The 25,011-nt window shown below is 58.6% G+C and overlaps 9 protein-coding genes across 9 annotated transcripts; 5 read left to right on the top strand and 4 right to left on the bottom strand.

Annotated features, from left to right (window-relative positions):
• The first annotated feature begins 177 nt into the window (after positions 1 to 177).
• On the top strand, positions 178 to 2,939 carry BJ171DRAFT_491673 (uncharacterized protein). The gene has a single exon (XM_053109757.1). The coding sequence runs from the start codon at positions 290 to 292 to the stop codon at positions 2,822 to 2,824; it is 2,535 nt and encodes an 844-aa protein (XP_052969918.1). The 5' UTR covers positions 178 to 289; the 3' UTR covers positions 2,825 to 2,939.
• Positions 2,940 to 3,087: 148 nt separating this feature from the next.
• On the top strand, positions 3,088 to 4,409 carry BJ171DRAFT_256061 (uncharacterized protein). Its single transcript, XM_053106730.1, has 2 exons — positions 3,088 to 3,410; positions 3,615 to 4,409. Exons 1-2 carry the CDS (start codon positions 3,186 to 3,188, stop codon positions 4,275 to 4,277), a joined length of 888 nt encoding a protein of 295 aa, XP_052969917.1. The 5' UTR covers positions 3,088 to 3,185; the 3' UTR covers positions 4,278 to 4,409.
• Positions 4,410 to 6,522: 2,113 nt separating this feature from the next.
• BJ171DRAFT_636153 (uncharacterized protein) lies at positions 6,523 to 8,892 on the top strand (the record flags this gene model as incomplete). The annotated part of the gene is made up of 3 exons (XM_053115707.1): positions 6,523 to 6,846; positions 6,929 to 7,036; positions 7,156 to 8,892. 3 exons carry the CDS (start codon positions 6,523 to 6,525, stop codon positions 8,890 to 8,892), a joined length of 2,169 nt encoding a protein of 722 aa, XP_052969916.1.
• Positions 8,893 to 9,142: 250 nt separating this feature from the next.
• On the bottom strand, positions 9,143 to 12,250 carry BJ171DRAFT_491671 (glucose-6-phosphate dehydrogenase). Its single transcript, XM_053109756.1, has 7 exons — positions 12,096 to 12,250; positions 11,184 to 11,656; positions 10,953 to 11,011; positions 10,617 to 10,746; positions 10,427 to 10,516; positions 10,115 to 10,322; positions 9,143 to 9,940 (listed from the first exon to the last, which is right to left on the bottom strand). Exons 1-7 carry the CDS (start codon positions 12,133 to 12,135, stop codon positions 9,480 to 9,482), a joined length of 1,461 nt encoding a protein of 486 aa, XP_052969915.1. The 5' UTR covers positions 12,136 to 12,250; the 3' UTR covers positions 9,143 to 9,479.
• Positions 12,251 to 13,110: 860 nt separating this feature from the next.
• BJ171DRAFT_491667 (cyclophilin-like domain-containing protein) lies at positions 13,111 to 15,030 on the bottom strand. The gene is made up of 6 exons (XM_053109755.1): positions 14,920 to 15,030; positions 14,678 to 14,732; positions 14,378 to 14,397; positions 14,021 to 14,182; positions 13,815 to 13,933; positions 13,111 to 13,651 (listed from the first exon to the last, which is right to left on the bottom strand). Exons 1-6 carry the CDS (start codon positions 14,920 to 14,922, stop codon positions 13,522 to 13,524), a joined length of 489 nt encoding a protein of 162 aa, XP_052969914.1. The 5' UTR covers positions 14,923 to 15,030; the 3' UTR covers positions 13,111 to 13,521.
• A 175-nt stretch (positions 15,031 to 15,205) lies between these two features.
• BJ171DRAFT_491665 (uncharacterized protein) lies at positions 15,206 to 17,987 on the bottom strand. Its single transcript, XM_053109754.1, has 3 exons — positions 17,369 to 17,987; positions 16,418 to 17,047; positions 15,206 to 16,147 (listed from the first exon to the last, which is right to left on the bottom strand). The coding sequence occupies exons 1-3, from the start codon at positions 17,973 to 17,975 to the stop codon at positions 15,297 to 15,299; spliced, it is 2,088 nt and encodes a 695-aa protein (XP_052969913.1). The 5' UTR covers positions 17,976 to 17,987; the 3' UTR covers positions 15,206 to 15,296.
• Positions 17,988 to 17,990: 3 nt separating this feature from the next.
• BJ171DRAFT_491661 (WD40-repeat-containing domain protein) lies at positions 17,991 to 20,431 on the bottom strand. The gene is made up of 6 exons (XM_053109753.1): positions 20,097 to 20,431; positions 19,718 to 19,800; positions 19,255 to 19,509; positions 18,953 to 19,109; positions 18,600 to 18,782; positions 17,991 to 18,422 (listed from the first exon to the last, which is right to left on the bottom strand). The coding sequence occupies exons 1-6, from the start codon at positions 20,339 to 20,341 to the stop codon at positions 18,353 to 18,355; spliced, it is 993 nt and encodes a 330-aa protein (XP_052969912.1). The 5' UTR covers positions 20,342 to 20,431; the 3' UTR covers positions 17,991 to 18,352.
• A 288-nt stretch (positions 20,432 to 20,719) lies between these two features.
• On the top strand, positions 20,720 to 22,305 carry BJ171DRAFT_491659 (Alpha/beta knot methyltransferase). The gene is made up of 5 exons (XM_053109752.1): positions 20,720 to 21,050; positions 21,362 to 21,503; positions 21,634 to 21,744; positions 21,857 to 22,044; positions 22,171 to 22,305. Exons 1-5 carry the CDS (start codon positions 20,823 to 20,825, stop codon positions 22,204 to 22,206), a joined length of 705 nt encoding a protein of 234 aa, XP_052969911.1. The 5' UTR covers positions 20,720 to 20,822; the 3' UTR covers positions 22,207 to 22,305.
• Positions 22,306 to 22,563: 258 nt separating this feature from the next.
• Positions 22,564 to 24,981, top strand: BJ171DRAFT_491657 (uncharacterized protein). The gene is made up of 7 exons (XM_053109751.1): positions 22,564 to 23,060; positions 23,198 to 23,374; positions 23,459 to 23,794; positions 23,986 to 24,051; positions 24,149 to 24,205; positions 24,299 to 24,355; positions 24,467 to 24,981. The coding sequence occupies exons 1-7, from the start codon at positions 22,695 to 22,697 to the stop codon at positions 24,842 to 24,844; spliced, it is 1,437 nt and encodes a 478-aa protein (XP_052969910.1). The 5' UTR covers positions 22,564 to 22,694; the 3' UTR covers positions 24,845 to 24,981.
• The last annotated feature ends 30 nt before the right edge of the window (positions 24,982 to 25,011 follow it).

Raw genomic sequence — 25,011 nt, 5'->3', positions numbered from 1 at the left:
CGGGACAGCACGACGACCCTTGGGACACAATCCAGGCAGGCCGCCTCTGATTCGCTGGGCGGATCGCCCCTGGTCACCAGACCCCGCCGCGTCGCGCCTGGCTGCGCACTCGGATCGCCGGGCTGGCCGGATGCAATCGCGGCCGTTCGGCCTCCCGCTCGTCTTTGGCGCCCTCCTGCCATCTGGATATGTCGGCCGAGCAACAGAGCGAGTCCAAGTCCAGCCGCAGCAAGCCAGCTCTCCAACGTCCTCTGCAATACCACGGGATCTAGACCCGATCTCGGCCACCATGGCGTCTCTCGACAGCGCCCGTTCCTCCCTTTCCAACCACGACCTCCTCACCATCCTCGTGTGCAATGATAGCTTTGTCCGGTTTCTGGATCTACCGACCCTGGGCCGGCTTCCGCAGCTCGCTCGGCAGTACCGGGGCGTCCTGTCTCTCACCTCCACAGACCCGTGGATGAACAAGCTCTATCGTCGCCTCAAGGTCACCGAGGCTGTGTTTGCAAATCTCCAGGGCATCGACCGGAGGGCTGTCCTCGAGGGCGTGTGCTCCTTCCTCGGCCGAAAGGATGGTTATCCGCAAGGCCGCGGGGCATACCAGAAGGAGCTCCCTCTCTGGTGGGCCTTTGTCAAGCTGCCGGCGATGGAGGGAAGCAAGATTCAGGACCTCCTTGCCCAGGCCCTCAGAAAGATGAAGTCGCTCCGCTGCCTTTGCGCCATCAAAAGCATCCCCAGCAACATTGCAGATCTGTGTCCGCAGGAGCAGTTCCAGCTCTTTGACAGCTCGCAGATTCTGCGGGTGAACTCTTGCAGGCACTGCCTGTATTCGAGACGCTACGGGCACTTTGATGGGCTCCTCACCGTCGCGCGATTCCCGAGCCATCCCTTCCACACCGACAAGCACATGTCCTGTCTCCTGCCCCACGAGCACTACTTTCTCGAAAAGACGTACTTGAGAAACTTGGCATTGGTCAACTGCTCCTTCTTGCCGCTCTCGGACCGACCCCGGGGTCTCGACGGTCTGGAATCACTCGTCGTCGTCGATACGCAGCCCCAGGGAATCGTCGAAGATCTGGATGGCATGCCGGCATTGCCGATGCTGTCCGCTCTTGCCTTGCCCAGGTCACTGCTCAGTTTCGACGGCATGCCACAGAGTTTCCAATGCCTCATGTCGCTGGACATTTCTGCGTGTCCCCGTCTCGTATCCTTCCAAGGCTTGCCCAAGCTGCCACGACTGCGAACCCTCAAACTTCCGCAATCCAGCGACTGCCTCTCCCGTCTGCTGAGCCCAGCGACGTACTCGGCGGAATCGCCCAAAGAAAAGTCTCCATCTCGCACCGACGGCGGCCTGGGCACCGTAATGCCGTCGCTGGCGGAACTGTGGCTGTCGTCGTCGCTCTGTGGCCTCGATGCACTCGCTGCAACTCTCCAGACCATCACAACCCTTCATCTTGTGGTTGACGAGCCAGAATACGGATTCGAGGAGCTTCCATCGATGCCCGAACTGGAAACGCTATCGATTCATGGGTCGGTGGCGAACCTGAGCTGGCTCAGCGGACATCCGGACTCGCCAGCCAGCGGGAAGGGCAGTTCGCACAGCGCAGCGTGCTCATCCAGAAAGCGCTCAAGGACCCCACGGCTGCAGTCGCTTGTTTTGCCGGCATCGATCGAGTCCCTGAACCAAGTCCCCGAATACCTCCAAACGATCCGTCTCTTGGACTTGTCGGCGTGTACCCGACTGAGGCTGGCAAACGGACTCGCGCAGATGCCGGCGTTGGTCGAACTGAAGCTGCCCATGTCGGCCACGGATCTCAGGTTCATGCCAGCCTGGCTGAACTCGATCCGACGACTGAGCCTCAAAGGATCAGCACTCGAGTCGCTCAGAGGAATGCCCGCCATGGACTCGCTGGAGATGCTTTCGCTCGACTTGCCCCTCACGAGCCTCGAGGGAATGCCGTCGGTCCTTCCGTCTCTCCAGGAACTCCATCTGCAGCAGCATTGCAATTTGAGGGCTCTTGGTGGAATGTCCGAGATGCCTCGGCTCAAAGGCCTGAGTCTGCTCCGATCCATTGCCACTCTGGAAGGCATGCCGACGACCCTTGAGTCGATTGTCTGTATCGATATCGGCATGTGCTCGAAGCTGACATCGCTCAAGGGTCTTCCGAGCATGCCGGCACTCCGAGAGCTGCGTTTTCCGCCAAACATCAAGAGCCTGGACATTGCTTCGGTGCATCTCGACTCCTTGGAGACTCTTTGGATGAACGACTGCATGGTGCTGAAGACCCTCGAAGGGTTTCCCCAAACGCCGAGGCTCAAGACACTCCATCTCCCCCCGTCTCTGGAGAGTCTCCGCGGATTCCCCGAGCACCTGGAGCACATGTCGAGTCTGGATCTCTCCGGGTGCTTTCGGCTCGAGTCCCTAGTTGGCTTCCCACCCAGCCTGGGCTTGATCCTGGAATCGCTGACACTGCCGCTGATGCTCAAGAGCCTGAATGGCCTCCCCCCGGCGATGGCGGCCATCCGAGTCCTTCATCTGGCATGGGCGTACAATCGAGCTACGGGCGAAGAGCTTCTCCGAAGTTGCTCGCAGATGCCGCTGCTTCAGCTGCTCGGTCCGGAAGACAGTGACCCCGCTGTGATCCCAGACTCCCTCACGGCTCTGGATGTAACCATGGAGGCAGCGTTGGCTGCTGGGCTTCCTCGGATGCCAAAGCTCGGCGAGGTGGCTCTCAGAGCCTCTGCCGCAAACCGACGGGTCATTGGCGAGCTGAGGGCAGCCGTTGATGGGCACCGGCCGAGTGTCTGCCCCAAGCCCGAGTGAAGTCTGGGGGAACATTCCTGGAGCCGGCAGACCGTCCTCTCGACAAGAGGTGATGAACGCTGTCGAGCCGGGCTCGCCCATGCCTTGCTGAATACATGTCGTGCTGTGTCCTGGATGCACTGCTGCAAGGAGTTTGGCGGGCCGAGCGTCAGGGCGGCAGGCCGCTCGATCAGAGCCGACCACGGAACACCATCGAACCTTGCTCCTGCTGCGTCGCATTTCGCCACGATGGCCACCCGGTCCCAGTCCCGATCCCGCTCTGCCGCCCATCCATCCATCTATCCATCCACCAGTCCGCCCGAGGCGATTCCGTCCCTGTCTCATCCCCAGCGCCCAGCCCCATGCACGACCCGTTGCTGCCATGACTATGGAGCATCCCCGCAATCCATCCAGCTTCCACTCCGGCATGCCGATCTTCCACAAACGACCCTGGTCCGACAGCGAGAGCAGCCTCGACGAGTCGCTCCGGCCCTTGGATGTTCCCTGGGACCGCCCCACGCTCGGCATGCTGCCTGGACCCGCTCAGCCGTCCAAAAGACTCAAGCAAGAGTCCAACCCCCTGATCCACGGCGACCACATAGTGCAGGTGAGTGTTTGCCATCCTGTTCTGGCTCGCTCCGCTGTGCTTGACTCTGCTCGGCCGATCGCCTGTGTCGTTGCAGATGCTTCCTCGGTGTCCAGCAGGTCGTTTGCAGCTGCGTTTGATCCGCTCTTCCCCTGCAACAGCAGTGCGTATGTCTTGCCCTGCATCCGGCCAACAAACTTGCTAACAATGCGCCTGGATCCTTAGGTAACCGCACCCACTGTATCTATCAGCGACCACAAGCGAAGCTTCCAAGATATGGCCGAGGACTGGCCGGATGCCTCTGTTCCGCTCAAGCGGCCCCGTTTCGGTGCTGATCTTGGTCCAAGCACTTGGCCGGCCATCGCCGCCAATGTCGCTCCGGAGCGTCCGATCGAGCCCCCGGCTGTCGATTGCACCAGCACGCCGCTCTCCAGCTCCACAGCCCTGATCCGATACACCCCAGCCTGCAATTCCCTTGACCGATGCGAGCCGCCGGGGCCGTCTGTCGACACCTTTGGACTGATGGATCTAATCCAGGGTCACCGACTCCCGCTCGACATTCGGGACTGCAGCCCATCCGAGCCGCTCATGTCGCATATCGATGCGCTCGTTGCCCAGGGCATCTACGACAGCCGTCTCCCGCACAAGGATGTCATCGGATCGGACCTGGCCTCGACAGAGTCCAACAGCCTGGTCCTCTACTCGGGCGGCCACCACTCAAGACTCCGACAAATCCACTCGGTGGTATCTCCGACAGGCTTGACGGAGCCTGCGGCGCCGCTCATCCAAGAGATCGCCAGTGACGACGATAGCGACATGGGCAGCCCCGCACCCACACCCGCACCCACACTCGACTCCAGCTCTGCATCGGACATGGATCTAGACTAAATCTAGACTAGATGTGTCTCTGTGTTTTTCCCCAAACTCCTCCCCTGGCTGCAGATGGCCTCGACTCTCAGGGAAGCTCTGAATGATCGTACAGTGCAGCTCCATGTATCGATATCCATGCCCGCGTTCTCTTCTCGTTCTCTTTCTTCTTCTTTGCACAGCCCTTCAAAATAGGACACACAACTCTTCCACGCTGATCAACCCCGAGGGGAAGCTGCAGCTGTCCCGGTCCGAGAGGATCAGTGCCATTCTGAGCATTCCGAATGTCCTCGGCTGTGATAGCCTTCCCCATCGATGGTGGTGGGTGTGCTCATCGAACCAGAAGTATTGCAACAGAAACCAGCAAGATGGCCCAGTCCAGTCCAGTCCAGTCCCCTTGCGCTGCCTTTAGGAGACTCCGAGCAGACAGACAAGCTCCATCGCCATGCGCAAAAACTACAGGTGCACCCCTTCCTTTCATTTTCTGCAGAGAGTATTGGAGGTGGAGCACAGGGGCGCTCCGAATCCCTCGTCATGGCGCCGGTGCCTGCAGCTCTCCCTGCTCTGGACGACCGCACCATGAAGTACTGTTGATACAGAGTAGGGCAGAGAGCCCACACCTTGAGGTTGGCTGCCATGAGCCTCAAGCATTTGAATACAACACCGGTTGCATACAGTCGGTCCACATCGCTCTTGGGGATTGCGGTCAGTTTGTGGAGCACCACCGAAACTGGACAGCAGTGGAGTGCGATGCACGAGGCAGTACACAACCTGGACCAGCAGCATGAGCGAGACCCCTCCAGCTCGATGCAGGTATCGGGCTCTCCCCCCCGCTCCTGTCGCAATAGACGGCTCCACCAATCACGATCCCTCCAGATTGAGGGCAGCGAAGAGTGCTGTGCTGCAACACAGTGCGATTCGCAAAGCGACCGCACTCCCAACAGCGCTGTTCTCCTGAGCTCGCCAATTCGACGAGCATTCCCCACATCCACACATTCACATTCACATCCACACATCCACACATTCACACATTCACACATTCACATTCACACATTCACACATTCACACATTCACTCTCGGACTAAAAATAGTGTGCGGCCAAGAATCAGGTTTCGTCCAATCGCACTCTTGTCGGACAGGCAGGCACTTGCTCTGCAGTTCAAGCAAGCTTTCGGGAATAGAGCCGGCCCATCGAAGCAATTTGATCACCGCCCCACACTACTGCTCCCCTTTCCCACCGTCCTCCTAAAAATAAGTCTCGTCCTCTGCGTCTCTCATTCCTCCAGCTCTTCCGCTTTGGCCTTCGTTCCCACACCCACACCACATTCATTCGCGTCAACACGGACCCAGCTGCATTCGTCTGCACAGGTAGAGTCGACCGCTGCTACTTGGCCCCCGAGCTGCGACTGTTGCTTGACTCCTTCTGTGTATCCCGGGCTCGAGCGTCCTCTCGCTACGCGCTGGTTGTTGTGCGTCCCTCGACAAACGTCGCTCGCCTCGAACATTCCCTGTCCCACAATTTGTCGACAGGCGCTGGTGTGTGTCGCCAAAGGCAGCGCCGTTGCCATTCCTCTCGGATCCCTCGCTTCGATGGCATTCCTCTCGCCTCTCTGGCTCACATACCTCCTACTGCCCTCTCCCCGTTGTCTCTCCTGCCAGTTATCTCCACTGGCGATCCGACTTGAGGCCATCGCGAGCACATCCACTGGTCTATCGGTCCAAACGGAGCACTTGCCTCCGACCATTCTAGTTTGGACTTACCATCTTGTATGTAGGGCCTACTGAACACGCCAAAAGCCAGTAAAGTCCAAGCAACCTCGGCGGTCTTGAATATTAAAAGTCGGATGCCAGCGCTTTAAAAGGTAGCGTTAGTGATTCGCCGTTGCTGCGAGGGCCATTCGCCAATGCGTTTGCCGCTCGGGACTCACTAGTCGCCCCTTGGCTGTGTGGTGGACAAATCGGATGTGGCTGTGGGAGAAGCTATCCACACCCGTCGCTGTTCATTTGGATGCGTGGTCTCTGCGGGGTGGAGGGATTCTGAACGAACAGTCTGACGAGCGGCTCGAAGAGATCCCGAGAGTGGTTCACCACACTCGATTGCCGAATTCTACTCTTCTCTCATTGATTTGTCTTCATCCCCTCTCCCCCAACCGACCATCGGCTGCAGCTGTTAGAAATGATACCCGTTTCCGAGCACATTCACTCCGCGGCCACATCCATCCAAGCCCCAAGGACTATCACCATCATCGATATACAAGACCAACACATGGCCGACAGCACCGATACCCTCCCAGAACTTCGAGACGATCTGGTGGCTGAAGCCGGGGCTACTACCCTGGCTGCAAGCACGCCCCCTGAGATCGGCATGCACAAGATGAGAACAACCCCGCGACTCGAGGAACACCAGACGCTGGTAGATCTATCCCGCATCCTGCCGGCTGAGGCCGACTGCAAGGATTCGACGTTTGCTCCGCCCAATGAGCTCGAAACCTTGACACACCCTCCCAACGAAGCTGATTCCCATGCCGCTCGTGAACCAAGCACATCGGACTTGCACAGTGCCGAAGCCAGGACGCACCAGACCGAGCCGGTAAGATGCCAGTCGAGGCCGGGGTCGCATCAAGGGACGCACGGGCACTGACCTGATTCTGGAATGCATCCCCCGTGCTCAGAGCGACCCAGCGAAGCACAAGCGCGGCGATGTGATGGACTGTGTCCGGGCGAGCCCCGAGGATATGGAGATCTGCCGAGATGACGAAGCCGCATCTCCAAAGGAGACGGTAGGATACCATCCGTCCCTACTCGCTCTCGCCTCGTCGGGACACATCCTACTCATGGCCCGAACACTTCATCTGATTGCTCATTTCCCTTGCCTATGGCTATCCGAAAACCAACGCAGCCCGCTGTGCTGGCTCCGGCTGTCGCCGCCCCGGTGGCTGTTGCTCGCAAGAAACCAAAGGTCAAACGCAACTTTGACAAGCTGACGCTGACACCGCCCTTCTGGAACACCGTCGGTGCGATCCCCGTGCAAAGGGCCTCGGGCGGGCCAGGGCCGGCGCACGAGAAGAAATCAAAGGCAATCACCCCTCGAGTCTTTGCACGCCAAATGTCCTTGGGTGCGACACCATCGGGGCCGATCTATGCGCACCATCCACACCCGTACTATCTTCCCGGCCGGCCGATGATGCCCCCGACTTGGGCAATCCCATTTGCCTCGCCGTCGTCGGCATCACCGGGGCAGATCGTCGGTGTGCCTCCGGATGGTCTGCCCAACCATTCGGGAGTACCCCTGGCCTCAGTCCCGGCAGGCAGCTTCGTGCCTCTCACACCAACTCCTGGCTCCCAAGCAGCTACAGACACAAGCACAACCCCGGCCCATCCGCCCGCAACCGCCCCACTCTCGGGCCAGCTAGCCCAATCACACTCCTACCCACAACGGCACTCGCAAGCACCACCGCAGGCACCCATGCCAGTCGTCTCCCCGACCGTGCCAATCTACCAACACAGAGGCGGATCGATGCCTGTTCTGTCATCGCCAACGTCTCCGATCCCGGGATCGCCAGGACAGCCGACCTACGCCGTTGGCCTCCCTGGCGCCTTTGGCCGCTCGACGTCCATGCCCGTTTTTTATCCGCAGTGGGTATACCCTTCGATGATTCCCACGCTCCCGACTCCAACCAGTCCCACGGCCGTCTCGCCCTTCTATATCCCCTATCCGTCGCCGACCGCAGCCAGCCCCGGAGCCGTGTATTGCTACTCCGCTCCGTCGGCGCTTCTGCCATCGTCGTCAGCACCGCAGCCACAGCCGCCTTCGTCAGTGCCGCTGCAGCATGCATCCGGCACGGCATTTGCGCCCTCAGGGGTCACCCCTATGTCCATGGCGGTGGCGTCGCAAGGGGGAATGCCTTTGACGCCCCTGGCCCCTGGCCCCCACGTGGCGACGGTCCAGCCACTATGGACATCATCCCAGGCAGCACCGCAAGCTCGGCCCTCAACACATCCGTCTCAGGGCACCCATCGATCTGCAGGCTCGAGAGATAACTCCTCGCAGCTGCAGTCGACGCATTCGTACGAGCTCGGGCCAGACAGTCGTCGCAGCAGCATCACGACCCTCCACAGCTGCGATACCAGATCCACCAGTGACTCGGGCAAGGCCTCGTCGCCGCTCGCCTCGAAGACCCCGTCCGTATCATTCCTCGGAGCCGCAGGTGGCATTCAGGATGGCAGCTCGACCAGTGCGGCCGTGGATGGTGTCGCCTTCACTGCCGCCGCCGCTGCTGCTGCTGCCGGGGACGGTGATGGGACGCATTCGTCTCGGCTCTCCAGACACCAGCACCAGTCCACTCGTTCTGGACGACATGCCCATTTCGCCGACGACCAAGGGCCGAGGGAGTCCTCTCACAAGCGCTCCAGCTCCAAACTGGATGAACACTCGACCGGGTCGGCGAGCTCGGTCCGTCTTCCTCCCGAACCATCGTCGATTGGCCCGGACCAGCGCTCGTTTGCCCGCACCCGCGAGGACACCGAGGTGGCAGAGATCCTGATCAGTACCGCCCAGATCCTGGACGAGTCCGTGAAGCGCCGCAAGAGTCTGTCGACCCTGGCCATCGACTTGTCGCAGATGAACTGCAGCTAGACCCCAAACCCCTCGGTCGCCCTCCTCACTTGCAATCCATCCCTCTTGTCTTTGTGCAGCATTGAGTCATCGTTTACCCCCCAGTACCTCGCGCACAACATGGTGCCTCCAATCAATATACACCATATCCTGGGGCTTGGCTGTGAGCTGTAAGCTGTGGCAGTGCGAGACGGGATCGCACACCCAGCCCTCCTCGGCTGCAGAACGATGCGTCCGCAGTGACAGCGACAGCGAGGCAGCAACTCCTGGACATGGGTGCCCTGACAGCCGAGCTCGTGGTGTTATTTCCTGGTGCGAAAGCGAAACGCCGCCGTTGCATCGCTCCACAACCATCCTTCCGGTCAATCAGCCAAGATGGATTGGCCCAATCCCGTCTCTCCAAGGGGCCCCCGTGTGCGATATTCGGAAGGCATCCGAAGAGACTCTCTCTCGCACACACATTCGATAGAGTGTTTTATGCATACCGTGAAGGAAGAGGTGAAGAAGGCTACACCGACAGGATGAAGAGGGATACATTGAGTGGACCACGGACCACGGACTACGGTCACGACCACGCAGCGCCGCAGCCACAACATGCCCGGGCAGGTTTAGATCTTGGAGGGAGTCCACTCGTATTCGTGGTGTCGCTGGTAGCCGTGCTTGGCGACAAAGTCGTCGACGCCTTCGGGACCACGGGTGCCGAACTGGTACTTCTTGGGGGCAATCTTCTCGCCCTCGATCTTGTGCAGGAGAGGAGTGAACAGCTTCCAGGCTTCGTCCAGCTCATCGTCACGCACAAAGTTGCTCTTGTCGCCCTTAAGGACATCGAGGATCAAGCTCTCGTAGGCGTCGGGGATCTTGGGCTCGTTGTAGCGGCTATGGTAGCTGAGATCCAGCTCGGACATGATGGGGTTGGCGGAGAGACCGGGCTGCTTGTTCATGAACTTGACGTAGACGGCCTCGTTGGGCTGAACACGAATAACCAGCTCGTTTCGGCCGACGTTGCCGTAGATGTTGCCGGGCACATCCTGGAACTGGATGCGGACCTCGGCCTTGGCCTCGTTCAGGGCTGGCAGAGAGAAAGCCGAGATAGAGCGTATGAGTGCACAGATTCGGAGAGCAGTGCGCGGGATTTGGAAGGGCGACTGAAGTGCCTCTGCTTGGGTGGCAGCCACAGACGGATGGGTGGATACATGGACAGATGGGTAAAGGCGTGGATAAAGGGGTGGCTGCTGCGACTTACCCTTTCCGGCCTTGAGGATGAACGGAACGCCGCTCCAGCGCTCGTTGTTGATGTTGAAGACGGCGGCGGCGTACGTGGGGGTGACAGAATCCTTGGGGACTCCGGGGTCTTCCAGGTAGCCGGGAACGCTGCCGTCGGCGCTAGCGGTGTACTGGCCGAGAAGGACGTCCTCAACAGCCAGAGGGGTCATGGCCCGGAGGACCTTGACCTTTTCGCAGCGAAGGAGGGCAAATTCCGATTAGCGGACGACATAATGCTTGCGCAAAGGGATTGGATTCGCCAGCAGGTGAGCAGGATCCAACATCAATGCACCTTTTCGTCGCGAACGTGCTCGGCATCGAGAGAGACGGGCTTCTCCATGGCAACAATGGTGAGGATCTGCAGGAGATGGTTTTGCATGATCTGGAGGCAAGAGAAGCAGCGAGCCCATTGTCAGATTGCTCGGGGCGACCTGTTCGTGCTTCCGAGTGGCATTGGCAATGGAAGTGGGGACCAAACATACATCACGGATGATGCCGAACTCGTCAAAGTATCCGCCGCGACCCTCTGTGCCGATCTTCTCCTTGAAGGTGATCTGAACGTTGTCGATGTAGAAGCGGTTCCAGACGGCGCTGAAGAAGATGTTGGCGAATCTACGGAGGGCAGGTGCAGACAGCAAAGGATGAGGATCGGCTCGGGTGCGGGTTCCAGGGGACACGCAGACACGCAGTAGATTCAGGGGGGTGCAACAGACACAATGGATAAGAGAGACAAAGCAGGGACATATGGGCAATGGCTGTCATCCATGTCAACGCATCCTGACACAACGACGCCGGTGGCTGCCCGCACCGGGACCCACCTGATCACCATCAGGTTCTTGACCATCTCCTTGCCAAGATAGTGGTCGATGCGGTAGATCTATGGCGTAGAAGACAATCAAGATTAGCCGGCGTCACTCTGGTGGGGGGATGGACCGGGTCTGCCGGGCTGGGGTTGGGCTGGCGCGCAGGCGCGCGTGAGAAGCGCCATCGAGTCGTGGCGTCGCCACGGCCATGACATGGTCCGAAGGAGGGGGGGATTTGCAACTTGCCTCGTCCTCATGCCAGCTCTCGGCCAGGGCCTTGGAGAGCTCCTTGGAAGAGTCAAAGTCCTTGCCAAAGGGCTTCTCGACGACCAGGCGGTTGGAGCCGCGGGTGGTATACAGATGGTTCTTGAGGCCCTTGGAGGCAGGAATGAAGACCGAGGGCGGGAGAGCCATGTAAAAGACACGGTGGCGGGCGCCGGTGACGCCGCCCTCCAGGTTCTGGACAAAGGCGTTCAACTTGATGAACGACTCAGGCTTGTCGTAGGCGCCGTTGGTGTAGTAGCACTTTTCCAAGAACTGGGTGAGGGCCTGGCCCTCGGTTGCGTTGGCAATCTTGATTTTCGAGGAGATGCGCTTCTTGAAGTCGTCGAGGTCGATGCTGGAGCGAGCATAGCCGACAATCTGGGTGCGCACGGGGAGGAAGCCGTTCTTGTAGAGGCCAAAGAGAGCAGGGTACGTCTTCTTGAAGGCCAGATCGCCTGCGATTGTGTCGAGGCAAGTCCATTGAAGCGATGGCGTGGCGAACAGGGGAGCCGAGTTTACGACATTGCGGGGCATAACAGAGTATGAGAGAACCGGGGTTTAGGAGGTTGGGCGGCGCATCCGACGATTTGCACCATTGAACGGACGGTTGGGCAAGACGGATTTGCCGTACGATCGAGTTTGCCCAGGAGGCAGATGCCGGTTGGTTTCGCAGTCAAGAAGCAAGAAAGGTTAGCGGGAGAGTCATGGTGAGAATGTGCACCACGGTACCGAGTCAGAGCACCCCAGACAGGCTGGATCTAGGCGGGTGCCCAAGCCGGATGCATCGCCGACGCATCGCCGATGCAGGACATTGTCCCAGGCCGATCGCGACGAGACCGGGTCAGCAGCCGGGCAGTGAAGCAGGCCAGGAGGAGGAGATGTGGAAGGACTTGCCAGAGGCGCCCAGGACGACGATGCACAGATTGTCAGACATGGCTGGTGCGGGTGGAGCGAGAGAGATGCGAGCAGAGGACGATCGGATGGGACGAACGCAACGAGCAGAGCGAGACCAGCTCAGAAAGATAGCGATGGCAAACGCGAGATATCCGAAGGCGAGCGAGGCCGCTCCCCTGTTCTCGCGGGCGGGCGAGAGCGCAGGCGGCAAGCTGCGTGCGCGCAGTCTGTGTGCAGGCGAGAACGTGCTCGGCGAGAGCGCCGGGTTTGTCACGCTGCTGACAAACGACAAGGGCCGCCAGATGAGCGATGGGGCTTGGTGGAGAACGAGCAGATCTGGGGGAGAGCGCCCGGGGCCGGTGCGATCGGCACTGGCGCCTGTGGCCGATGTGTTACTGGTATTGTGTTGCTGATGCTGCTGGTGCTGGTGATGTTGTTGGTGCTGGTGATGTTGTTGGTGCTGGTGTTGTTGTTGGTGCTGGTGTTGTTGTTGGTGCTGGTGGTGCTGGTGGTGTGGATGTCATGGACGATAATGTCATGGTCATTGATACGAAGGCCATTGATGTCGATGTCGATGTTAGTGGCATCGATGTTGATACCACCGGCGATGGCATCTACTTTCTCAGACCAGACCAGCCCCACCATCCGCCGTCCCCACATCGCCCGATCACCCATATCCCTCCGATCCGCAACCGCTGCTGGGTCTGTTGGTTGTGCGAAGATCAACCCCGCAAGCCACGGTCTGGCCGGCCCTGGCGATTGCGCAATCCCTGGCGGTTGCCCCAAACTGCCGCTCCCGAGCAAAGTTCCCGTTCAGGCTCATTACGGCGGACTGATTTGAAGCGGGACACCTTCACACACAGATGGCTTGTGGATCGGTCGATCTGGCTGAACGGCTTGGATCGGCACCCAAACCAGCGATACCCAAATCAGCGATTGCTCTTGCCCTGCGACTTCCTCCCTCATCGCAGGTATATCTTCTTGCTCTGACCTGCAGTGACTGCATCTGCAGAGTGTGTGATATGATCCGACTACGCCGTGTTTGTCCAAATGAGACGATCGGTCCCATTTTTTTTCTTCAACACGCTGTACCCCTCTTGCAGCCTGGCATTGTTGCCGTGATCCTCATGACTTGTAGATGCTGCTGGTGCGCATCGTCCCAAATCATAGCCAGGGGATATGGTCAAAGTATCCAAGCCAGCGCTCGTTCATCGAGACCGACCTTGTACATCTGGGAGTTGTCGCCCAGACGGATTCACCATCGATCACAGACGACAACAGCAGCGCCGGCGATCAGACAACGGGAACCGGGGATCAACATCGTCCTTGGCGGCTGCAAATCGGTTCGCCTCGAATATCCGGGTGTCTCGTATTTTTGGTCTTGGAGGATCTGTGCCTTGGCTTCACAGTGACATCCAGGCCATGCTCACTGCGATTCGGCCAGTGGATTGGCATGGACGATGACATGCTTGATCCGCACATCCTGGATGGGCCTGTGTTGGTTATCCACCGGCACGGTTTCCAAAGCATCGAGGGTCTCCATGCCATCAAGGACCCTGGGCGATCAAGCAGATGAGCAGACAAAGTGAATCGATGGGACGATTGGAATGGATTAACCGGCGCAGATGCAAGACAGCGCCCGGCATCACAGCACATGGCTCCAAACGGCTCCAAACGGCCGGCACAGCAGAGCATTGCGCACGCCCCAGAGTCACTTACTTGCCCATCACCGTGTATTTGGTGTCGAGATGGGGCTGCTTGGCATATGTGATGAAGAACTGAGACAGGTTCGTATCCGGACCCTTGTTGGCCATCGAGACGATGCCTCGAGTGTTGTGCTGGATGCAACGCAGCAAGCATCAGCTTCGATTGTTCCCCGTCCCCAGGCTGCCATCGCAGCTCTACCGCCCATCGTCGCTACCAACCTTCAGCGTCGTCTTGATCTCGTCTGCAAATGTCCGGCCCCAGATCGAGCTGCCTCCTTTGCCGGTTCCGGTCGGGTCGCCTGTCTGCACCATGAAGCCCTTGATGTTGCGGTGGAACAGACACCCGTTGTAGTATCCGCTGGCGCAGAGGGCCATAAAGTTCTGTCAAAAGTGTAAACGAGCCCAGTAGCATCCAGGCGATCAGCCCATTATCATCATCATCATCATCATCATCGTCGTCGTCGTCGTCCCCACGATCCTCCAAACACCGATAACGACGGGACTGCTGCTTCGGAGTGGGTGGCTTTTGAAGGAGCACGAAGCACAGGATATTGAGGATTGAGCTGCTACCCTTACCTCTGCAGCCTTTGGAACGGCTGAATGGACGAGTGTCGGGGATAGTAGTGTTAGCCGAGTGAAGCACATCCTGAACCTGACGACAAGAGCCCAAGTCCACATTCACAGCGACAGCCAAGCGCCCGAATGAAGAAAGCGACCCAGGCGATCCAGGCAATGTCTTGAATGCCATCGTGTGCCATCACGGTGCTCGTATGGCGTCCTTGATTCCTCTTGGTGGGAATCTGAGGCGTCCCCATCCACGCCTCTCTTTGCCCGAAAAGCCCTGCGGCTCGACCGATCATCGTCGCTGGCTCCCACCTTCGCAAAACACCTCAATCTTGATGTCCCCGAGATCGGTCACCAGTGTAACGGACTGCTCGGAGGTGGACAAAGAGTGCGTCAGATCCGATCCCACGCAATACGACATCATTCGATACGATATGATACGAGCGATCCGACCTGATCGTCTATGATCTCGGCCCAGGCTATGGCGTCGTCTCGGGCGGATCGCTGATTGTCCGTCTCGTCTCCACCGACAGTGCAATGCCCGAAGCGCCTACCATCGTATGTGCTGTGTTTCTTGTGACGGTGCTTGTGCACGGCTGCGTGATAGTCCTGTCGCTCCTCTGGGCCTGTCGGCTGTGGGTCGGTCAGTTGGCTGTGGTGATGATGGTGGATGATGCCGCCAGAGCGACGGCTGCTGTTGGTGTCGGCTGTTGGAGACAGGCATGACACGTGATGCGCCATCCGCCCCCGGTTCGCTCCACCGTGCGAATGCATGGAAGCGATTCGCAGCCAGATTGCAGAGAGTACCTCAGTGCCCAGGGACAGACGCAGAGATCAAAGAAACCCTGTACGCACGTATGTGCTATATTTGTCTGATTGCATGCACATGCTGCCGTGCCAAAATCCCTCCCAGGACGACAGTCGCGAGCATTCAACGCTCCCATTCGGGAACCAGTCGTCGGCCGCCACAGGCCAAAGCGATCCCCTGCGCAACATCAATCGCTGTCACGACGCAGCCTTCGAGGAGAGGAATGCCCGGATAGGCATAGGAGCCCACGAACCACCGCTGGCCTTTGCCTTGAAGCATGTTCAGATCATCGATCGCCATCATGCTGTCCCAGGTGACGACGGCACGCTCGAACCAAGTGGAGTGGATCTGCTTCTCGGGATCGGGCATCATGATGGGGTTTGTGGTCTGGAAGATGCGCCGGGGCAGGTTGGGCTGGGATATGTTGATGTAGTGTGTGCACATGCTGACGTCTTGAGGCGAGTACGAGATGCTGGATTCGTCGCCACGGCTGCTGGGAGACAAGGATGGGTCCGATCGCTGAACATGAGCAAAGTTCATGCACCTCCACAGCAGTGGATTGGCGGGCAGGAGCGACTCGTCCGTGTGGCAAACCACCAGGGATCGCTCGTACTTGAACCGGTCCAGGGTCTTGATCTGGTCCTGCTCGGCATGATCAAAGTCACCAGCAGAGTCGGCCGCATCCGACCCGGCCTGCTGTGAGCTCTGCCTCAGGAGCTGTGCGGCCTGGTTGGCCTGGGTCGCAAAGACAACATGAGCAAACTCAAAGACCTTGCCCTGGTCGGTTTCGACTCGCACCAGCGGGGTGCCAAAGGGCGACAGCTTGGGCTTGGGTGATACCAATGGCTCGACCCGCACGATCCTGGTCGACAAATGAACATGATCGACATTGCGAGAGAGCTTGTGGCAGACGGTGTTGATCCCGCAGTCCACGAACGACATACGGCCAAAGGGCATGCAGCGAGCGACGTACTCTGTCAAGTGGAGAGAGAAAGGCGAAGGATCAGCGGCGAGTAGGAGACATCTTGTGCAGAAAGACCATGGTTCTCTCGGTACTGGATACCAAGGAAGCGGACTGGCGCAGGACTCGCCGCCCCTGGCAGACCAAATGCACTAGGAGCCACTTTCGCGGATGCGCTGTCGATGCCAAGCTGCAAATCCGAAAATTTTTGCCTTCAGCGCGCCATAGACCAGATACCTCACTCTGCAAACAGAAACAAAACGACGGCAGAGCCATCACCTACCAAGCACAGCCGCGACCGGGAACTGCTCCAGCGACGCAAACGAACAGGTGCAGACACCCGAGAAGAGCGGCAGAAATGCGTCACGCGCAAATTCGTTCGAGAACCGGTACTTGCGGAAGAACTCGCCCACGGTCATGGAGGCAAACGGCGATTCGCTCGAGATCTGTCCCGGGCGGTAGGTCAGCAGCTCGTTGCGGGAGTAGGCCCACTTGGAGATCGCCAGCAGACGCAGATAGTCCAGACACACTCGCACGATCCGGACCCAGAATCCCAGAAAGGCGAGCGGATGGGTCAGCAGCAGGAACAGCGACGGCAGATCAGGCGTGCTGAAGGTGTTGTTGGTAAAGGGGATGTAGTGCGTCGAGAATGTAAAGTAGGCATGGTTGGTACCGCTTGCTGCCGGCTTGGTGCCAGAAGGCTGCTTGCTTTCGTTTCCATTGGAGCCCCTGGAGAGGGCGGGCGACGCCGAGGGCGACAGTGGGTTGTTGTGGGGGAAAGTGCTGGGGAGGGGGAAGAACTCGGTTGGCTCTGATGGGTTGTTGGCAAGATTGAAGAACGACATGGAGTTATCGGTCACTTGGGTGGTGATGCCCAGATACTTGTACACCTTGGTCAGGACGGGGTAATACTCTGCCGGGACATTCAGAAGAGATAAGGGGAGGGGTAGAGGAATAGACTGTCAAGAGAGATGTACAGACAGTGGCGACATATGGCGAGCCAAGCGCAACGCATGCCACAGCCGATGTGTAGCTCGCAATAGAGCAACGGGCAACGACAACGGAGCAATGGCAATGGCTTGTCCAGATGTCCTTGACCCGATACGATCTCCACGGCTTGCCAGCACAAGCAAGCCTTGCAAGCGACTCGCTCAAGCGACTTGCTCAAGCACAGCAGCAGCAGCAGCAGCAGTCGAGCCAGGCCGGCGTGATCAGGCACCACCCCAGGCCATACCTGGAAAGAAGCTTCTCATGGGGACGTCAATGCGGCCCGTCTGGTGTGGCTCGGAGGGCTGTTTGAGAGCCTCGGAATCCTTGGCTTTGTCCGATGAGGCACAATCTGAGCATTCACACGGCACCGGAATCGACGCCGAGTCCATGCCCAGGGAGCTTGACTTTTCAAACAGATGAACCTCAAAGACACGAGCATGGGTGATGTCGTCTTGCAGAGATGAAAGCAGAAAGGCCGTCGTCAGACCGGCGAGGCCAGAGCCAATGACGGCAACCTTGACAGGTTCAGAGGACGAGGACGAGGGCGGGGCCGTTGAGCCCTGTTGTGGAGCGGCAGCCATGTTGATGGGATCGAGCAGCAGAGCAAGGGTCGAGACAGGGGCTAGTTTGGCGATCAGTCCGATGCGGGTTCGGATGAGGGGGAGAGCGGTGGCTGACAGGGCTGGCCCGTTGGTGCGTTGGTTGGGCTGATGGCAGAGGGGGTGGAGAGCTCCAGAGCACCGATGGGAGCTGGTGATCGGCCAGAGGAGGGTCAGCTGCGGTTTGTTGAGCCCTTGGCCGAGATCTAAGACGAGGATGATGCCTTGGCAGGCGTGGCAAAAAAAGTGCATCGGCTCGCAGCCAGAGCGTGTTTTGGCATGAGCCGACCAGGCGGAAGAACTCTGGGCTCAAGGGATGGGGGACGGCGCTGGAGCAAGCCACCCGCCGCCGAGACAGGATGATGCAAACTCTATCGCCAACGACAGGATGACGGCATCCGCACCAAGCAAGACAGAGCGAACAAATGTTGCCTCAAACTATCGCGCACTGGCCATGAATCTCTGGGAAAGGCTGCATCCGTCTCCAGCGTGTCCAAGAGCAACACAATCACCGCGCAAGGCGAGTGCGGAGAATGGATTGCAATGGACGCAGGCTATCAAAACTACATGCTCGATGCAAATGGGGCAGTGTTCTCATGTTATCTGAATATAATCTACGAGATTTGCTACTACTGAAAGTTCTTGGGGCGGGCCTCGCCTTCGAGGAGGGTGCGAATGAAGATCTTGTCCGGAGGATGGCTGGCAGAACATGCATCGAGTGCAGGAGACGAGAGACGGGTGAGATGGCATTCCGTGGTCTGCAAGCAGAATCACACGGCGACCTCTGCTTTGCCGAGCTCAGCAAAAGTGTTTCCATGATCACGCCACACAACATCGGTCATCCACAGCATCGAAAGGCGCGGCTCGAGTACTTACTCTTTCTCGCCCTCTTCAAAGGTGTAGCTCGCAGCAACGGCAAGCATCGTGCCCGTCGAGTTGAATGACAGCGCTGCAATGCTGGTCTCGTAGGGCGAGGCGTACTGGCGGAGTCGCTTCCTGTTTGCGCCATCCCAGATATTGACGACATGATCGCCGCCGCCCGAGGCAAATGTCCCGTACCTACATACAATCGAACCCGGTCACGCATCAGCATGCAACTCAACAGCGAGGGGATCGGTGGATGCAACAGAATGCCCATCCACGGCAATGTCGACAGGGCTCTGGCTGCATTTGTGCGAACGACGCCATGCGGTCTCGACAGCACACCGAGATATGGCCCGGCCACATACACAGGATGGTAGGCGAGAGCATGGACGGGGTATACGTATTCGACTCCGTTCTCCACTTTGCGATGGCACTTGAAGGCGTACTTCTTTGCCTGCACTTCGGGTGAGGGGTCAAAGAACTCAAGCCCCACTCGTCCCTCGATCGAGCTGATGGCGTAGCCTGCATATTGGCAGTCGCGGTCGACAACGAGATGTCGTCAGTGTCATTGCCTTTGTGCATCACAGCGGCCTCGGTGAAGTCAGTCTTCCCCGTCGGCTCCAGCTCTCGGAGCATGTGCACGCCCTGGCCATGGGAGGCGACATACCTTTGCCGTCGGGCGAGCACCGAACCACACGAGTCATGTACTTCAGGGAGCTTTCCCGGACCTGGGCAGGCTCGCTCATGTTCCGCAGATCATAGATGTGCACAATGCGGTTGGCAAGGGCCACCACGAGATTGTGCTCGCAGCTATCGAGTGAATAGACCGTCTGGGACTGGTCGTAGGATGCGATCTTTGCCGTTTCTGACCGGGGGTCCCACAGAGCAACGGACTTGTCCCAGCTGCCGGTGATGACGTTGCCTGGAGGGAGATTCGGAAAGAGTGTGAGTCGGGGTCTGGATGCAAGAAACCCGCAGCGTCGGCACTCTGGGTTGGACGCCTTAGGCAATCCATCAGTCTCGCCGACTCATCGTTGTTGACCGATCCACCCATGCTCCGCCTCAAATGTGGACGTAGTCCGTCGGCGGTGGAGCTGCCCCCTATGTGTGCGCGCAAGTCTGGAGCCTACCTGTCGCCTTGCTAAAGTGAACGCACCGAATGGCGTCTTCGTGCGAGCCGAGCACCTTTTCGGTCGGACTCTGGATGTCCTTCCTGCGGAGAGGGGAGATCGGAGGCGGAGCATGGTGGATCCAGCAGTTTAGTCCCAAGATTGCAAGGGGAGTTGAGTCATGGCTCCATGCCCGGTGGCAGTCAGGAGCATGCCCAGGACCCTTCCCAGACGAACGTCGTGCTCGCGGCACGATCAAATGCACCAGCCAGATCTGGCTCAGCCACAGACACAGCGATCCTCGATGATCCTCAATGATCTCTGCTGATTCCAGACGATCGCATCCTGGTTGATCCCAGAAAGCTCCTGATGATCCCATAAGCCTGGTCAGTTACACTACATTTTCAACACCCGGTCAAGTCCGCCACTGAAGACATCCGAGCCTTGCGAGAACGCCACATCGAGCACGGGCCCGCGGTGCGAGTAGTGCGTCAGCATGTCGCCGGTGCTGGCATCGTATAGACGGACGAGCTTGTCCCAGGAGGCGACCAGAAGCAGGTTCGGGTCTGTTGGCGAGAAGATGAGCGACGAGATGCCGTCGGTGGGCGAGTTTTGCCGGATCTCGAGGTCTTGCGCAGAGGTCATTTCCGGGCGGATTCGAGACGGATGCGGGGCGGGATCGGGTGGATGCTGGGTGCCTGGTGATGGCCAGAGGACGGTGCAGCTCAGACGACGCCGCGGCCAGAGGACGATGCGATCGCGAGGGCTGGGATCTGGGACGGATGGCACGGCGTCATGGCCGGCCACAGCGCGGCTATCTGATTTGTCCCGATATGGGCATATGGCCTCATTCATTTACCCGCGGCCAACTTTTTTCTTGCCAGTGTTGATGCGGTCGATCCTGCAGACACAAACCGGGGCAATTGGCTCGCCGTGGCATCGATAGCGCATCACACCGAGACGGACGCAGCACCAGGACAGCAGCGTATCTGCAAGCATCTGCAAGCACCAGCAAGCACCAAGCACCAGCAAGCACCAGCAAGCACCTCTGTTGGACCCAAGGCCAAACCCCGAGCCCGATACATCCGCCACCCGCCCGCAACCACCCCCTCCCCGGATCTCCATCATGCAGCATCTGCAGCCCGATCGGCCCCCGAAACTCCCAAAGACCACCCTCGAGAAGAACTCGGCCCGGCGGTTGATTGTCGTCCTCGAGGCGGCGTCGCTGGAGACGGTCAAGCTCGGCAAAGGCAAGGAGGGCCACTACGCCCTGCTCAACTGTGACGACCACCACCACATCCTCAAGAAGCACAACCGCGACATATCCGAGTCGAGACCGGATATCACACACCAAGTAAATATGCGTTCTGTCTGGTGGTCGGAGGAGTTCCTGTGGGTGCAAGGCATCTGGCATACAGCGGCAACATTGAGACCGACTGTATGCGTATTCTGGAACGATTGGCCCTGTTGTGTCTGCGCGGATTGCCTTTCCACCCACACCATCGATGGGAAACGAGTCATCACGAACGATCTGGGCTGGGACTCTCGAAATGCGTAGACTATGAGCGGCTATGGCGGGAATTTGCATGCGGGATCACCTATCGTGGAACAGAAGCCATTCTCCCGGAAACCAGCTGACAGCGCTTCTCCGCTCTGTTTGTCCAGTGTCTCTTGACCCTCCTCGACAGTCCGCTGAACAAGGCTGGTCTGCTGCAGGTATACATCCACACAACCAAAAACGTGCTCATCGAAGTCAACCCACACGTCCGTATTCCCCGTACATTCAAGCGTTTCTGCGGCCTGATGGGTGAGTGTCGCTTGTCCATTTCAGCGATGCTGAGCGAGTGGCATTGCACACCTTCAACCCTTGAGCCGCTGCATCCGTCTCGGGTGAGCTAGCGCAATCCTAACATTTGCGGAAACCAATCCACGTTCAGTTCAACTGCTACACAAACTGAGTATCCGATCAGTAAACGGGCCGGAGAAGCTCCTGAAGGTCATCAAGAATCCCATTCTGGACCATCTCCCGCCGAACTGCCGCAAGATCAGTAAGTGTGTTGCTAGTCACCGGGACAGTGGCAGGCGCCTCCTGTGAACAGCAGCACCGACTCTGACACGGCGCTTCTTCTCTGATGTATATGTGCGTGCGGATCGCCGCAGCCATGTCCGCTGATGTTGCGACCGTCAAAATCTCAAACTGGGTCACCACATTGAACTCTGATGAGCCTGTGGTGTTCTTTATCGGCGCGCTGGCCCACGGCCCCGACAACTTTGCCGACGAGATTGTTGACGAAAAAATCTCAATCTCTGAATATCCGCTCTCGGCGTCAGTCACTTGTGGCAAGCTGGTAAGCAACATTTGGATGAAAGTCGGTCGCTGGGACAAAGCGGAGATGGAGTTGGTCGAGTCCCGACTTCCTCTTCCACACTTGCGCCGTCCCTGCCGCTGACACCTGCTACTTGACAACCACCAGTGCAATGCCTTCGAGGACCTGTGGGACATTCTCTAGACTGGGCTTGCACTCTGTGACTCGTGAGTGCTGGCTCAAGCAAAGCGAGCGAGCCCGGGTGTAGTTGGTGGCCATTTCATTGGCCGAATACACACATGCATATCGCATTTGCATTCGCGGTGCTCCTGGGACACTGGAGTGGCGGTCGCCTCGCTCGCAGCCTGTCGATCGTTGCGGTAGCAGTCACTACTTGCGTGGGATTCATCTGCAGCATCTGGGTGTTTCGTTCACCTCTGGTTCGCACCTCGTTCGCATCTCGTTCGCACCTCGTTCGCATCTCGTTCGGCGCGGTATCCAAGACGCGGTTACACGGACCCGCCGAGGTCGCAGTGGGCGTCGCACCGTTGTCCGCTCCTGTATGAACCAACCGAGCGTGCGCACGAGCAACCAGCTCGACCTCCTTGGTCTCTCCCAGGCGAGCTGCTGCCAGCTGTCCTTTGGCATCTCCCGACCTGCCATCGCCGCCACTGTCGTCTGCTGCCGAGTCTATGAGCCACGTCAAGTTCGAGAAGGCGCTGCCAGACCTTCCAGAGCCGGCTGAGGGTGAAAGCCTCCCCGCATACCGCCAAGAATCGCCTCCGAGTTCGGCTGTGTCTGGGTTCCGTGCAGATCAAGACTTGCCCGGCCCCTCCTCTGACCCGAGCCCGCCCCTGCAGACACCCGTCCATGAAGATGAGCCCTGCAGACCGCTCTCGGTCGTCGTCGCACCCTCGCCGTTCGACCCCAAGGTCGAGGAAAGGCGAATGCGGCGGGAAATCTGGCGCAATCGCCGTCGTCGCTGCGGATGCATCATCATAGGCGTCGTCATCGCCATCCTCGGCATTGGCGTCGGTGTCGGCCTGTACATCCTGAATGTGAGTGCAGGGCGAATGGATGGCTCGTCACCTCGTGCTGGTCGTCTGTGGGAGTCTGTGCTTGAAGTGACTCACCCGCGGGCCCGAGAGTGCCTGGTACGGTCGATTGAAAAAACTCTGGCGATCAATGTTGCTAGCTTCTCGATCACGGTGTCAGCTACCACTGGCCAACGAGCCCCGATCTCAAGCCCCAGTACGAATTCGAAACACCGCTGGATTTGACGCCGACGGGCCGCTATCCTTGGTACCCCGACCAGATTCCTGTCGTCGCCACCAATATTACAGGAGTCTCGATCACAATTTTGGACCCGCTGGTATGGCTTTGCTCTCCCATCGGGATATGCCGTCTGGGTTTTTGGTCACCATGCTCAAGGCCGCCGATCTCATATGGTTTCTAGGACACATCCATCACCCTGACAAGCCACAACTTCAGCGACGAGAGCGTTCGTCTGTATTATCACTTCCACACCTCTCTCAAAGATCTGATCAACCAGACTACAGTTTCGATCGTCACTCAGCCACAGCTATCGTTTGCCGTCCAGGGCCCGCTGCCCTGGCCCATGATCCAGACGCTCTTTGTGGCAGTCAAAGTCGAGTTTCCGCGGAAAATGACCCGGCCGCTCAACGTCACCGTGACCGGAACTTCGGGCAACATCAATATCTTCAACTTGGTGGCATCGCAGTCCTTTTGCAACTTTCAAGTGACAGCAGGCACTGCACCCATCATCGTGCAGGTCAGTTCTCTTGTTTGCAGTAGTCAGTCAAGCAGCCGCCTTCCGCAGGATCGCATGGAAGCGGCTGTAATATCAATGCTGCTTCGAGGCACTACAGGGCTATTTGAGACACTCACAAGGCAGACTATGTGCGGGGACGAACGCGCTTCAAAAATGCCGCTCAGCGAGCTCTGACACATCTGGTTCTTCAGCGCGCCGACTTGTCATCAAGCTCGAAGGTTTCGCTATTTTCCGGCGGTGGCGACATCGTTGTTTCGGTGAGTGGTTCGCAGCATCCCATGCTCGATCCTGAGATTGTGGACAGTACTGCGTACGCTTTTTACTGTGGCTAATGACGACTGTGATCATCAACAGACCTTCCAGGGATCGTCAGTTTCCTTCGTGACAACATCTGGTGTAATCGACCTCACGGTACAAATCACGGCTCTCTGCGCTTATCTGGCGGCTTTGTGCACATTTCGTCAACCGCCTGCTAACTGCCGACCTGGTCCTGCCACATCACAGTCCGTCACGGCTCAGAGCATCGCTCTCCAAACGGTGACCGGGATAATTCAAGTCGAGGTGGGTATGGAACAACTCGCCAACGGGGTTCCACAGCCGAGGAACTGCATCTGTGTCGACCCCTGGCAAACACGCCGCAGACTGACGACTCATGGTTCCTGTGTCTGCCAGGATACTTTGACGGCCACGAATGTCTCTCTACAGACACAGTCGGGCAATGTCGCCGGAATGTTTGCCGTCGCTGGCAGCATGAGGCACGTCTCGTCCGACGGCAGTGTCAATGTCCAGATGACGTTCCCACAAAGTGGGCTCTCGCCGCTGGATCTGGGATTCTCGACCATCAGCGGGAACGTGAGCGTACAGGCCCGTGGCCCCTTCTCGGGCGCCGTCGATTGCACCAGTTCCAGCGGCCAGATCCAGATCCAAGGCCCTTCGTTCGTGACCGACCCAGGCTCGACACCGCAGCATATATCTGGCAACATCAGCACCGGCGCGAGTCGGATGAAAGTCAGCACCAGCAGTGGCAGCGTCCGAGTGTTGTTCGTCTAGTGCCATATCCGCTGGACGGCTTCCACTTGACAGAGTCATCCGCCCTGTAGTCCACCTCATACTTTGTTGTACCATCCCTATTCGAGATAATCCAGACTTTGAAGTGCCCAATATGTTACGCCATTGGCTTCAACTGACACAATCACTGGCTCCAGCTTGCTGATGCC

This window comes from Polychytrium aggregatum, assembly GCF_025602895.1.
Source record: "Polychytrium aggregatum strain JEL109 chromosome Unknown BJ171scaffold_6, whole genome shotgun sequence".
NCBI classification, from domain to species: domain Eukaryota; kingdom Fungi; phylum Chytridiomycota; class Chytridiomycetes; order Polychytriales; genus Polychytrium; species Polychytrium aggregatum.
Note: the sequence above shows the minus strand (reverse complement) of the source record. Positions and strands in the feature narration are given on the sequence as shown.